Below are 14,967 nucleotides of genomic sequence, written 5' to 3' on the forward strand. Positions count from 1 at the left end.
GAGAGAGAGAACAGGGATGCGTCTGAGGTCGTCCTCTTCTAATCTGATCTCCCTCTCACCACCCTGTTATCTCCCCTCAGCTCTGTGAGACGTTGGAGGAGCTGCAGAATATCAACGGCGTGCTGAGGAGTGAGGGCCAGGCCGTGTGGGGCCTGCTGGGTGGGATCCTGGGCCAGGTACGTCAGCGCACTCTTCTGGCCTCCATACACACACACACACCGCACACCTCAAGCACTGGGGAGAAGAATCCAGATTGTGGGCAGCGCCAGCCTGATTCTCCTGTTCTAATAGCTATCCTGTTTGTAAAAAAGGATATTTACGGGGACTGATTGACCTGTCCAAAGTTAACCTGTCCCTGCCACCCCCATCCCACCCCCTAGTCCAATTCGTCATAGCAACCAGCTCACAGGTCCTCGTCGCCGTGGATCGTGTAATGGGTTTGTGGTGCACGGCATATACATCTTTTATTTTTTATGTTCTGCTTTCCCTCAAATATCTTCTTATTCAGCCAAGTAACACAGCAAGGGAATATCAAGGCCGATGGGCAGTGAAACGATATTTAGTGCCTGTGCACCAGATATATCTGCCCGTGTTACCATTTAAAGCTCATGCGTGTCTCAGCCACTGTAAATGATGTTTTGCTTTAAGCTGCATTTTCTCGGCTTCTCTCCATCGCACTGGTATCCATCACCGCGTTTGGTTTCTTTCCATATTTCTGCCATTTTTGAGTTGTATGTGTATTTCATTACAGGTTTTCATTTAAAAACATGTCAAGTGCAGTTCGTTTGTTAAAACTTAATTGTAATACTACTGATCAGCAGACTAAAAAATTGGGTTACTGTGTTAAAAATTGGTACTGAAGTATCGGGAACTCATGCATGAAATTATCAGTTAATCGTGAAATGACTTTTAAGAAGCTGGAATTATGCAAGGTGTGAACTTATTAAGTATCATCTTGATTTTGGGTGGGGCCCAAATGAGGTTTTTCGTGGTGGGGGCTGAGCTTGTGCCAGGGCGGAGGTCACTAGATTTCCATCATTTACGTATCACCCTGATAGAACTAAATGGCTGGATTAACATCCAGGTTCTGCCGTGGCTGAATTCATATAAAGGCTGTTTCCTGAACGACCAGAAGGGAGACGAGGCGTTTTTCACACTATTAAAACAAGCCACCGCAGCAGGAAGGCAACTCGGAGGTGGGGGCGGCGGCGAGGCGAGAACGGGGGCGCGGCGCGTTTTGACAGGCCGCCGGAGTGGGGTATAGGGGCGCTGGCAGCCACACCGAGCGGGCCGGCCAAGGAGGGTGGAGTGTAACCGGGAGTGAATTAGTGCGATGGTCCTGCCTGACAGGGCGTTAATCAGGGGGCGTGGCTTTGGGGGGGAGGGGCAAAGAGAGGTCTGGAGGAATTAGGGAGGGGTAGATGGAAGGGGCACAGACTTGAAGGATGAGAGGCGGTCAGGGAGGACATGAGTAACGGAACTTGACGGCACACGGCGACGTCCTGCTGCGTTTCTTGCTTTTACAGGCATGTGTTTTCCCCCAGTTAAAATTCACTTTATGCATTTGCTGTTACTCCCAACATATACATTAAGGTTTTCAGCTGATTTCAGATCAGAGCTTCTGCAGAACAATCGGCGTAATCATGCGATGGTGGCGGGCTGGGAGGACGTGGACGCTTTCGGAATGCCGCTCATAAATCACCTCATTACGGACCTGCCGTCTTTCAGCAGCAGCCATCAGTCACATCTCTCGGTCTCGTGTACCCCCCGCCTTCTGCACTGGGCCTCCTGCTGCTCGTTCAGGTGTCACACTTTGTTATGAGTGGCTTCTAATAATATCAACATCTCTCATGTTGCTAAATGTGTTTTTACTGAAATGTTTCATATAAATGTGTAAGTACAGATCTGTCACAAGAATACCACCTTGGAGACAGTCCTTTTCTTCTTTGATAGGATGCTACGTCATGATGGAAAGTTCTCATCTTGTAAATTTTGGTAATTCACACCTGCCTGCCCTGGGCATTTGATCCTTCTGCAAGGTTCTGGCTGGGGTTCTTGTGAGTAGGTTGGTCCGGTCACTCCTGTCTTGCTGCCGTAAGACTTCGTCCCTGTTAGATGATCTGAGGCCATGTGACAGCCCCGCCGCGGGTGGGGTGGTGGGCTCTGAGGTGCCGTGCATGGCGGAGTTCCTCATACACCCCCCAATCCGGAAATCAGCAGAAAGTGTGAGGTGTCGCCTCTCTTCTGCCCTGGCAGAAGCTGAATGCTCCGGCCATCCTGAAGGCCCCCAAGGAGAGGAAGCCAAGCAAGAAGGGGGGGGCTGCTCCTGGAAAATCATGCAACCTCCCTGCCATCCTGTACAGGTAACCCCCCATCCCTCTCACAAGGTGCCTTCAGGTCATGTGAGTGTTTATTAAATAGTAATTGATCTGTGACGATGTGGGTTTCAAGGTTCACTTGTAGCTTTTAATACTAGGAGAGCCGGCTGCTGCTTTTTCTGATTTACCTAATTTTGTCAATGTTGTCTCGCAAAGATCTCAAATGACCTGAACTGGCAAAAATGTATTGTTGCATATTTGTACCTTTATGTTACATTCACAAGCCTGTTTGTAATCCCAGTTAAATCTGCACAGCATTTAATTTAAAACGCTGACTTCATTATCTGTACTTAAGCCTCCCTGATCTGGACTTTCCGGAATACGTGTGTTTCTGAGCGTCATCCCCTGTCACACGCAGAAGGCCACACACTCTGGCGTCCGAGATGCTCGATTGATTAGTGGTGAGATGGTATGTCGCTGCTTTGGGCTGGGGGTTGCTGGGGGCTGGGGGCTCCAGGAGCTCCCGCAGGCACGGTGAGGCGGAACGGCGACAGCCGCAGCGGTGAAGCTAATGAAATTATTCTGCGGGGAGTGCAGAGGAAACGCGTCGGATGCGATTAGGCGCTCAGTGACACGCGGCCTGAGACCGGAGCGCTGTTGCGTCCTCTGAGCACAGACACCAATCGCAGCCGGTGCTTCGCAGCTGGCCCCCAGGCGCTTGATATCGCCGGTGATCACCCCCCAAATTACTACAGACAGCGTCGCTGCAATGTGTAAACCGGCATTCAGCGCGGTGGGTGTCCTGCAGACTTCATCCGAGCCGATCTCCTGCGGTGAGCAGGATGAAGACAGTAACCTCATTCACGTAAGATGGAAGTCATTCCTCAAACACACAAGTGTAAACCTTAATCCACTGCAGGTGAATTAAATGCCGTAATTGCTTTTTAGGCATTTAATTAACTAGTTAGCCGTTCCAAGCTGGAAGTTTTATTAGCCCAGTTCGATAATATCGAGTGAGCAGTTCTGGTCCAGTTTGACTCACGGAGATACGTGCTTTGAAAGGCTTCGGTTTTGCCCCGCGTGAAACCTCGGGTTGGCGTGGGCAGCTCGGAGCAGTGGGGGCCGGGTCTGTTTTTACTTTATTAAAGCGTCATGTGACGGCAGCGCTGTGCTTAACCGATGACATGAAGTGGAGTCTCACTTCCTACAAAGCCATCAGGCTCGGTCAGGTAATCTGGAAAAGGAAATTAGCTGGTTTTAAAAATGCATTATATCTGCGTTAAATGAAACACATTCTCCCCCCCCATATTTCTGCAGTTGTGGCATCTGTAAGAAGAACCAGGATCAACACCTGCTTTTGCTGTGTGACACCTGCAAACTGTACTATCACCTGGGCTGTCTGGACCCCCCCCTCACCCGCATGCCCAAGAAGACCAAGAACAGCTACTGGTGAGAAGGAGGCCCCGCCCAATCCCATTTGCTAACTCAGACCTGCCGGTCCCCCTGTCAGCAGGATAATGCAGGCTGTGTAATTATACCACAGCTCTCAGATTAAATCAAGAATAATACAGGATATATATAATCACCCCTCTCAGTCATGACCGGCCTGTGAGAGGGAACCTGGGAGTTTTATTGCTTTTAAGTAAATTTAAAAATTGTGTGGTGATCGCATTCGTTTGTTTTCCTGAGCGAAGCCGTTCGCATTCAGACACAGATTGGACTAACTCATTTATTTTGTTGGTAAGAATCCATGATGAGGTTCCACTTTGCTGGGTCGGAATGAGAAAATAATTTGAAAGATAAAAGTGTTCGGCGCCAAGTCAAAACTAATTACGGAGTTCTGCATAGAGGGTGATCCAGGTAGCGGCCTGTCCGTGCTGCTCCTGTGCTCGGAAACCTTGTGATGGGGTCTCTCTTTTAATGGCTGTGAGGGTCAGTCGTTTGGGGATCCGGGCCCATAACCAGAAGGCTGTGGGTCCAGATCCTGTGGCCAATAGTTAAATGGCATCGTTGCTTCATCCACTCCAGGTTTGCTGGTTGTCTCTGCTGTCTAGAATAGAATAGAATAGAATAAACCTTTATTATCCCACGAATGAGAAATTTAGGTGTTACAGAGCTCTTGCACAAAAACGTAATAAAGAACAATAGGAGTAGGTAGATACACACTAAGCACAAGTTCTCATTTGTGTGTCACTTTGGACAAGAGGGGGCTTCTGAAAATGAAGGATAGTGAAGGATCATGGCTGTGCGATGCCCTCAGTAAAGGCAGGGACATTCCTGTACTTTTTTGGTTTTAACATCTGTCAGATCTGAATTTACCAGTGCTCCATCGTCGCTGGGGGAGTCCCAACTCTTGGTGTCAGACTGTCAGATTCTCTGCTGAGCTGTTGACAGGCTTTAATGTAAATGAACTGCTAACATAATGTTAATGGCTGTAAATGAAAAATGTTGGTGTTTTAGGCTCGACTGAAAAGTTTGTTCTGTCCAATGAAGATATATTTGAGGCATGCGTGTTGGTAAAAGCGAGACCTGTTCAGTGTAGCTCTTAAACACACACACACACACACACACACACACACACACACACACACACAGGTATATTAAAATACATTTAAAAACAAACTGGACGGCCCCTGAATCCCCCTCTCTGTCTGCTTCCCCAGGCAATGCTCGGAGTGCGACCAGGCGAGCAGCGATGAGGCCGACATCGCCATGGAGACGCTGCCCGACGGCACCAAGAGGTCCAGGCGACAGATCAAGGGCCCCATCAAGTTCATCCCACAGGACGTGTCCCCTGAGCCCAAAAAGATCCAAGTGAGAAACACGGTAATTGGTGTCCTGTTGAAACAGTGAATCGTAAGACTTTGAGGTTCTGAGCTCGTCGTTCGGCTTTATGGCCGTACATGTGTAAGGACAGTGGTGCTCATGCCCAGAACCTGGCTCCGTCTTTGCGGAGTTTGCATTTCCCTGTCGTGTCGTGGGAGTTTTCTCTGGGTGCTCCGGTTTTCGCCCCCACTAATGGGTAATTGGCGCACGCACGTGCCCAGTGATGGTTTGGCGCCTGACTCATGGCCATAGGCTCTGGGCCCCATGAATAGGCCAAGTAGTTACAGAAGATGGATTGGATGGATGGATGCATGGATGGATGTTTGAGGGCATCCCATCAGTCATTAGGATCTTATCATTGTGGCCCTCTGGACATCTTGGACACTGCTCATCACACTGCTCGCTCACACACACATACACACACACACACACACACACACACGGGGTTCTCCAGTAGATCCACTCCTCCTCTTGCCTCACCCCCCAATGGCTCTGGGTTTCTCCCCAATGACCCACTGAATTTCACTTTCAGGGGAAGCAGATGTAAAACCCAACCCAGTAGGGGACCCCCCTCCCCCATTTCCCTTGGCTAATAATTGAGCCGGCTGCTTTAGATATTATAAATTAGTATGATAATTATTTTTTTCTTTCAGTTATTCAAGACTCAATTATTTTTTTATCATTAAATATAATATAATAGCTCAATTTTGGTTTAATGAAACCATAACCATATTTTCTCTTTTTAAATACACCGTGCATAAAATGGAAAAATCCTCAGAGGTTTCGGGATGTCCGATAATCCATTGAAACCTTTTTATTTTTTCGGGCTTATGTGCTGCTGGTTAGTGTCTCTCTGTATGGGTTCCTGCTGTATTGCCCATCGTCTGGCCACCATAGGCTCTTCATGCTCTCTTGTAATACTCCTCTCCCCACTGCGTAATATCCCCCCCCACAGTATACAGCCTGCTGACACGGCCTCCCCCCACTCAGCCCTCCTCTCCCGCCTCGGTCGCTCTCCCTTATCTCGGTCCACCAAGCCCAGATCCCCCGATAGCGGGCCGACCCGTCGCTCCCCTTAAAGAAGACAAAGAGGCTTCAAATCACTGGAAAGATCTCACTGCAGCCCTCACTCTTTGTCTCCCCCCTTTGTTTTTAAACTCCGTCGATACCCCCCCCCCTTTCCTCACAAACGGAACAGCGGCGCTTTGGGAAGCGAGAAACCCTCCCTCACGAAATGGCCATTGAAACACCTAGATCCAGCTTCTAGGTTTTTATTTCTTTTCTATTTTTTTTTAAATAAATACCCTCATTGTCGTTGATTTTCCTCTGCAGAGCAGCGGAATAGTGCTGGGCACCCTTTCAAGCGAGGGAGCGTGTAGAGAACCCTGCTGGTGCAAAATGGCTCTCCATTGTCCTCAGGTTTCCTTCCCTGTGATGCTAAAAAGAGGAGGAGAATGAAAAATGTATATGGAGGAGATATAGAGGAGAAAAACTGTGTGTGTATGGATTAGGTTTATATTACTTTGTGGGGACCAAATGTTCCCCACAATGTGATTAAAAACCTGTTGTTTTTACATTGTGAGGACTATTTTTTTCAGGTCCATACAAAGATCCGTGAATGCAATCAAAAAAGTAATAATGTCAAAAGTCTCAAAGTCTTTTGTTTGATTACTTATGGTTAAGGTTAGAGCTGGGCAGGGGTTAAGGTCGTCATGTTGTGATTAGAGTTTCCCCCATAGAAATGAATGGAGAGTCCCCACAAAGATATAATTAACAACCTGTGTGTGTGGGGGGGGGCAGGGGGACTTTTTGAATATTGTGGCTGCAATATGTGCACATCTATACTCACCTATACTCAACATATAATACTGTATTTATATGTTTTTGGAACCAAGGTTCTAATCGGTTCTTCATATTCAAATCTGTTGAATTCAAATCTTGTCTTTGTTGGTATTTTTCTTAATTTATTTTCTATGATATCTAATCTAAGCACCAATACTGGCCAAACAAAATCCTAGTACATGCAGGTATACCTGGCCATTAAAGTGAATTCAGGTTTGCGTGCGTGCGTGCGTGCGTGCGTGCGTGCGCGTGTGTGTGTGTGTGTGTGTGTGTGTGTGTGTGTGTGTGCGTGCGTGCGTGTGTGCGTGCGTGTGCGTGTGCGTGTGCGTGTGCGTGCGCGCGCGCGTTTTGGGGCAGTGTGGTCTGGAGCCCGGGCATTAAGCAGCAGTGATCTCCTGCTGAGAGCCTCTGGCCGGTGGCATATCAGCACTGAATTCATCTTCAAACACATGTGGCGCAGTCCCTACTTTGCATGCCTAATTTTTCAAACCCCCATCCCACCCAATAGTGATGGCACCCCGAGTTATAATTCGCTCTTTATGGGGGGCGGTGCATTGCCCTTCCTGAGGTCCAGCTGACCCTGCTCCCGCTTTTCGATCTCGGGGGGGGTCGCCCCATCTGCCTTTGTGAATGACCGCGTGTGACGTTGTATACCGGGGGGTTCGGCTAAACGCCTCTGAGCGTGTCGATGCTGGGCCCAAAATTCCCTCCTCCAAATCCAGTACAATGTTTCACCCATTATATTACTTACCCGCCCTGTCCAGTTTTTTAATCTCTAAGGATTGAGCCCTGGTCATTAATAATGAGCTTCAGTAGCAAACAGACCCGCAGCCCGACTCCAACTCACCAGTGTGTCTGTTGAGCCCGGATGCTCACGGTTCACCCCTGTGACCCAGTATTAGCGTCCAGCTACTTTTGATCTTCTGCTCCGATAAATCTCCATACTTGAACCCGCCGCGATAGACAAGTAATCGAATAAACACGCGCCTTTGTCTAGCCTGGCGATGCGGTAGAGGTGCCGGTGAATTCGGGTGCCAACTGGCAGCGCCTTAGCACTTAGCAGTTATGATGCTAAGCGCTCCGTCTGCCTTGCGGTGCCCCGCCAGAGCCAGCAGATGGAATTGTTCCCGCAATCTGTTTAAATATGTCATCGATTTTTCTTCCCTTTTAAAAGGTGCCTGGTGCCTTCGTCCGCCCGCTAACTTTTTCTGAAAGTCAGACTCTGCCAAGCCGGCGTGTGTTATTCTCCAGGCCTGTTGGGCCCCAGACAGAGCTGGTCTCGGGTGAGAAGTCGGCCCGGGAGACGGGCCGCGTTGTGGCATGCCGTGCTGAAGCAGTGACAGGCAGCTTGGTGGAGCTGCATCACTGTACAGATGCAGTGCACACAGAAAATCTTGGGACGTTTGTTTAATTCCGTTACAATGTTACTAATTTATGCTATATATATATATATATATGTATGCGAATCTCCCGTTCCACCACATCCCGCTCTATTGGATTGAGATCTGGTGACTGTGGAGGCCATTTGAGTACAGTGAACTCATTGTCATGTTCAAGAAACCAGTCTGAGATGATTCGAGCTTTATGACATGGTGCATTATCCTGCTGGAAGTAGCCATCAGAAGATGGGTACACTGTGGTCATAAAGGGATGGACATGGTCAGCAACAATACTCGGGTAGGCTGTGGCATTGCAACGATGATCAATTAGTACTAAGGGGCCCAAATTGTGCCAAGAAAATGTCCCCCACACCATTACACCACCACCACCAGCCTGAACCGTTGGCAGGGTGGATCCATGCTTTCATGTTGTTGACGCCAAATTCTGACCCTACCATCCGAATGTCGCAGCAGAAATCGAGACTCATCAGACCAGGCAACATTTTTCCAATCTTCTATTGTCCAATTTCGGTGAGCCCGTGCGAATTGTAGCCTCAGTTTCCTGTTCTTTGCTGACAGGAGTGGAACCCGGTGTGGTCTTCTGCTGCTGTAGCCCATCTGCCTCAAGGTTTGACGTGTTGTGCGTTCGGAGATCCTCTTCTGCATACCTTGGTTGTAACGAGCGGTTATTTGAGTTACTGTTGCCTTTCTATCAGCTCGAACCACTCTGGCCATTCTCCCCTGATCTCTGGCATCAACAAGGCATTTTCGCCCACAGAACTGCCGCTCACTGGATGTTTTCCCTTTTTTGGACCATTCTCTGTAAACCCTAGAGATGGTTGTGCATGACAATCCCAGAAGATCAGCAGTTTCTGCAATACTCAGACCAGCCCGTCTGGCAGCAACAACCACGCCACGTTCAAAGTCACTTAAATCACTTTTCTTTCCCATTCTGAAGCTCGGTTTGAACTGCAGCGGTTCGTCTTGACCATGTCAACATGCCTAAATGCATTGAGTTGCCACCATGTGATTGGCTGATCAGTAGTTTGCGTCAATGAGCAGTTGGACAGGTGTGCCTAATAAAGTGGCCGGTGAGTGTAGATTATATATATATATAATATATAAAAATATTAAAGTCAAAAGAGCGCTTGTATCACAGTTGGTATTGGTAGTCATGTATTGGAATCAGATCGGAACTGAAAAAATGTAGATCTGCCCATCCCTAGTTTAACTTTTTCTGTGCTGATGCAGTACAGTTGTATACATGCACCGTTATCACGTGACATACTTGCGAGTGGCCTGTCAGTAATATTCACATCTGTCCTTTAACGTTCTGCTTATTCAGGTTTCTCATTCATGGGAGACCCCGTGGTTCCTTTAAGGGGTAATCTGTGTTCTGGTCCTTCCAGAGAACCAGAGGCCAGAAGCGAAAGCGTGTTTCCCTGTGCGAGGAAGAGAAGATCGAGGTAGGCCCCAGTGCGCCAGAACCTCATATGATACACCCTGGTGAGGGGGGGGGGCAGGCAGCATCGACCCTCCCCCGACTTCTCGGAGTGTTCTGACTGATCACTTTCCCGCAGGAACCGGTTCCACGGGAGCGACGACAACGGCAGCCGGCCTTGCAGAAGAAGCCCAAGGCAGATGACACCAGGACCGAGTGCGTCAGCTGCAAAGGACCCGGCGACAACGAGAACCTGGTGAGGTGAGTGCTGGTGATCCGAGCGCGCTCTCCGCTCCGGCGACATCCTTCCAGGCGGCCACCGTGGCCGAGTGAGTGAGCGCGGTCCCGATCCGGCGGGTCTCGGACCTCCACACGCATTCCCGAGGTTTCCATCAAAATAAGCAGTGTCAGACCGTCTTTATTTATCATTCCTACCACTTGGCCATGGTAAACCTGACAGAAGTGTGAGTGCAGGCGACTGTGTTCAGGAAGCTGCTGAGCAAACACAGCTGTCTGCCTTTTTGTTTATGTAAACTGAGTGTATTAAAAGCATACAGCAAATATCTGGTTTTATGTAGCATGACAGGATGTTGTGCCATAAGTGTATATTTTCAGGAAGACCTTATTTACTTTTGTGTTTTTTCCTTTAATGCAAATTAGCATGTTGGCCTTTGCAATTACATTTGTGCATTTTATTAAAACAAACCTTCTTACTTTTCACTTACCTGTATAGCATCTGATGCCTTAGATTAATTGTATTAATGCCACTGTTTACCATAAACTCTGAATCATGAGTTTGTCAGCCATGACAGATGTTACTGAAAGGGTGCGGATGGTTTTCCCCTGATGCCCCATCTCACCATAGTGAGAGTTTCATGTTGAATACCTGAGTTCTGCTGGTGCTGTAATATGGCGTTTGGACATCTGTTCATCACACAGGCCCTCTGAATGATGTTAATGTGCGATTTGTACTTCAGCATAGCCTAGGCCGCGTTGCTTTGTGTCCTAATGTAAGAGTGCTATTTCAGTGAAGTGTGGGCACACAGAGCCCAGTGTAAAGCGTGTTTACGGTCTGGACGACCTCCTAATTACATGTGGTTCTGCTGGTCTTTGAATTACTTTAGTTAAAATTGTGTTAATGCTTTATCTAATCACATTCTTTCTTTGTTGTCTGAACGTGAAATCAAAAATTTTCTTAAAACTAGTACAATATTACTTAATAAGCTTTCCATTAATCAACAATCTTTTTCTATTGTCCTTGAAAAATTTTAAGAACTACTTTGCGTAAAATAAATTAGCAAGCATGTTTGTATTATAGTTTGTCAAATTATCTTTTTTTTCTCCTCAGTTTGATTAATGCAAGCTAAAATGTAGTCAGGTAGCACTGTCACGTGTCTTGAATCGTGTGGCGCAATTAATTAGGCTTAATTCATTAAGAGCTCAGCTGAAGCGTGAAGGCAGCGAATGTGTCGTGCCGCTAGGGCGGGGTCTGGCACAGGCGGCGGTGCTTGGCGCCTCTGACGGGGGGCCCGTGCTTTAACTCACCTGATCTTCACCTCCTAACCTGGGAAAGGTCTGGTGCTCTGCTTCAGGATATTCCTGGACAGAAGGAACAAATCCATCATCCTTCTGCCTAATGCTTACTGTACAAAGCTGTAAGGAAAGAGGTCCTGCTCAGTCAGTGATTCTCAGCTGTGACTGTTTTTGTTGGCCCCGCTCCCAGTGTCATGGGCTGTTGTGTTTCCGCTTCTTAAAATCATTTCTTTGTTGTGAAATTAGCAAAACACACACAGCCCTGTATGCAGACTGGATGATCGCGAAACACTGAGGAATGGAAATAAAGTATCGTTATTCTCATTATATGAGCTATACTAGCATACATAGACAGTATATTTATATTCCTGTGAAAGCGAAGCCGCTGACCCCGTAAGGCCTGGGATCCCGACCCAGAAATTGCCTTCTATTATCCCTCTAAGACTTTAAAATGTGCCCTTTAATACATGAAAAATATCTGCTGTAAAAGCTGGTTTTGAATGTTTTCGATATCAAATTATCTTGTGCATTCATGCAATTGGGTTTTCTTGCTGATGGTGATCAGGGTCTTATTGTTTTATCATGGTTACTTGGTTAGGTTTTTCTTTTCTTTTTATTGCAGATCGCAGTAGAACTGTCCCCTCATTAGCTTTGCAAGCTAAAGTATTTATGTTTGAAGATGATTTATCTGTGCTGGCAAGATCCATAACTCTGGAAGGTCCCTTGTGATTGACCGTTCCAAGGTTAAATGCTTTTATATTGTATTCAAAGCTCTGTGACCTCACTATGAAATAAGATTACGAAAAGACAAAGTCAAACTGGCCTTTAAGAGCTAAATGGGTATGAGCACTTAAGGTGAGACTGCTGATTAACTTCGCTTTAGGGGCATGGGTTGGTCTACAGGCTCATAAGGTGTGTTAAGTGGGGTCTTTAGTTGGGTTAGACTTAAACACCAGAGCTTGTGGTTGAAGGTCAGGGTTTGGGGTCAGGTTTGAAGGTCAGGGTCTGGAGGTCTGTTGCCCTGACTCTTTGTATCTTTGCATTGCACAGGTTTTGAGAGCTGGGCCACCCACCTCCCCTAAAAAGCCCACCTGCTCTGGACTGATGACCATTGGCTTAGAGAGGCAAATTTGAATCGTTTGAAGAATCTCGGTAGGTGGGGCGGGAGTCCCAGATCACAATCATCAGCCCTGACCATCTGCTGACCCAAACCAGACCCCGCCATGGACTCTGTCATGGCTCACAAACAGTCCTATGAAAATCGTGAGACAAGGGGAACGGGGAACGAAAAAGAGAGAAAAACGCACAGATAACGATCAGCTAACGTGAGGTGGCAGGTTTATGGAGCCGTGGCCAGTTGGTAGTTCTCTGCGATCATCTCCAAGAAAGGAGGGGATTCTTTTTTCGGGCACATTGGCAAGGACTTTTTTTTCTGTTCGTCACTGAGGACTAGTTTGCCATCAGCGTTTTGGTGGCACGGAGTTGGGACTAGTTTCTGAATGGATGGCGGCTTCCTCTGCCAACTGACTCTGCGCCTTTTCTCCCGGACGTCTGTGCCTCTCCCGAATTTCCTGAGGCCAAATGACTGATTCCTCTCCTCTGCCCACATCCATCTCCACCCACAGGAATCGCGTTCGTTCCACACGACCGACCCACGTTAGATAGGATGGGAGGGAGGGGGCGACTTTCTCGGCATTACGGTTGTCTGAGGGCCAGACTCGTAGAAGTCCATCGGGGCTCGTGGACCTTCTCGCTCGTGACGGTCTGCCACCGCTTTCTGGAGTCCCACAAACTGCTTGTCAGAGGATCCGATCGATGTTATTGACTGGAGTGATGCATTCAAAGTAATATGCAGGTTTTTTTGTTTTTTTTTTCGTTTGAATGCCAGTCACACTTGATCATCGGCCGCATGTCCGCCGCATGCACACCTCTGCATTTTGAAGCTTCGGTGGACTGTGACCAAACCCCACCCCCCCCCCCCACCAACATTCTTGGCATGTATAGGAACGATAATGAGTGATAATCATAGAGACGTCTTCTAGCGGCACTTCTCTTCTTTCGTCTTTGTGTTCTTATTGCACGCAGACGCCGGTTTCACACGGCCGGGGAAGCTGGGAGCCTCGCTGCGATTTTGACAAGTGTTTGAATGGCTTCACACGCCCTCCCCCTGTCACCCCCTCCCCACCCGCACTTTTTCCCGTTCATGCCCTCTCCATGGTGGCCCTCAGTTTGTGCTGTCTGCTGAGTTTTTGCCTCACGGCCTGTCAGAGCACATGACATGCGTCATCTGCTGTCCTCGGGTGTCCGGGCCTTTTCGCTTTCATGGCGCTGGGATTAGGACCACCTCCCTGAATAGGCTCCCGAAATTGCTTACATGAAGTAAAAATCTATCATGTCGAGGGTCTGGATTTATTCATACATATATTTTTTTTTTTTTCTTAGCATTCCGGTTTGCAATAAGACCCCCACCCTTGCCAAGAATACTTGATGGTTTTAATGTACTTTGATGTCCTGACAGCAAGATATACTTATGTGTACATGGTCGCTTTTATATGTATGACTTCTGACTAATCTAATGATGTGAACGTGGTGTTTCAGCCAATCGGGGTATGTTTAGATACGCAGTAGCCCTTTTAAGCAGTACTTTAAGGTGTATGCGGGGGAGGGGGGATATCCGTATTTGTTTCTCTGCCTACTTTATTTCACTATTGACCTTTGCATTGCCCGGGGGCTAAAAGATCAAGATAATCAATCTTTGCATTAGACTATGCAGCATTTAGAATGTGGTTATTTATTCGGTGTTCTTATTTATTAATTAATTAACCTGTGTTGTTCCTACTCGGTATGGTAAAGCGCTCGTACTTTAACTTTTTTTTTTTTGCTGATTTCATGAATGTCGTGTCTGATGGGGATTTTCTCCCCCTATTCCCGCTGGCGAACGTGAAGTGGTAGTTGTCGCTTTGTATCGCGCGCGGTTTAATAAACTCTTGACTCTTTCACCTTATCGCCTCTGTGATAAATGAGTTTAAATGCACCAATTAATTGTTGCAACTGCGCCGCCGCCTTGAAAAACATCCAACTTTTTTTTTTTTTTTTTTTTTTCCCCCCCTTTGTGGCCCCCACCCCCCAAAAAATCTTTACCCGAAACATGATGGATGTTGGGATTTTCCTCCAGCCAGGCAGGACCGCTGAGGGTCTGGTGGCTCCGCCAGAGCTGCCCCAGGGCATCGTGGGAGGGGGGACAGCTGCTGCTCCTCCATCCTTCCTGCCGCCGGGCGTAAGTAAGGAGCTTTTACGGACAGTCTGGTTAACTGCATAACAAGACACCCGTGAAGTATGATGTAGCCGCGGAGGCCGGCATCCCGGCATAAATAACAGCAGGGACTTTGCCGGCAGCATCGCGGGGCCACGCCCCAGACAGGGAGCGCCGTGATAGAACCAGCGCACCGTGGCGGGCACCTAAATGCCGCCATTGCTCATCCCCAGCGTCAAATACCGCGGAAAGGAGTCAGTCACCCCATTGCCACGGTTACAACGGCCAGCTGGGGCCGCGGCAGGGGACGGCTGCGGCCGGACAGGGGGGCTAACCTTTCAAATGATGAGCACATTTCCCATTACTGTTGTCACA

General features: G+C 48.0%; 1 protein-coding gene across 1 annotated transcript in view; it reads left to right on the forward strand.

The window, feature by feature from the left end:
- The window catches only part of phf14 (PHD finger protein 14), a 33,482-nt gene extending 19,144 nt beyond the window's left edge, over positions 1-14,338 (forward strand). The window contains exons 11-17 of the mRNA XM_049005650.1: positions 81-176; positions 2,257-2,363; positions 3,636-3,767; positions 4,982-5,144; positions 9,775-9,831; positions 9,946-10,067; positions 12,390-14,338. Of these exons, the coding sequence (XP_048861607.1) occupies positions 81-176; positions 2,257-2,363; positions 3,636-3,767; positions 4,982-5,144; positions 9,775-9,831; positions 9,946-10,067; positions 12,390-12,396 (684 nt within the window). The 3' untranslated portion in view covers positions 12,397-14,338. The remainder of the gene's footprint in view (positions 1-80; positions 177-2,256; positions 2,364-3,635; positions 3,768-4,981; positions 5,145-9,774; positions 9,832-9,945; positions 10,068-12,389) is intronic.
- Positions 14,339-14,967: the final 629 nt, after the last annotated feature.

This window comes from Brienomyrus brachyistius, unplaced genomic scaffold (assembly GCF_023856365.1).
Source record: "Brienomyrus brachyistius isolate T26 unplaced genomic scaffold, BBRACH_0.4 scaffold497, whole genome shotgun sequence".
NCBI classification, from domain to species: Eukaryota; Metazoa; Chordata; class Actinopteri; order Osteoglossiformes; family Mormyridae; genus Brienomyrus; species Brienomyrus brachyistius.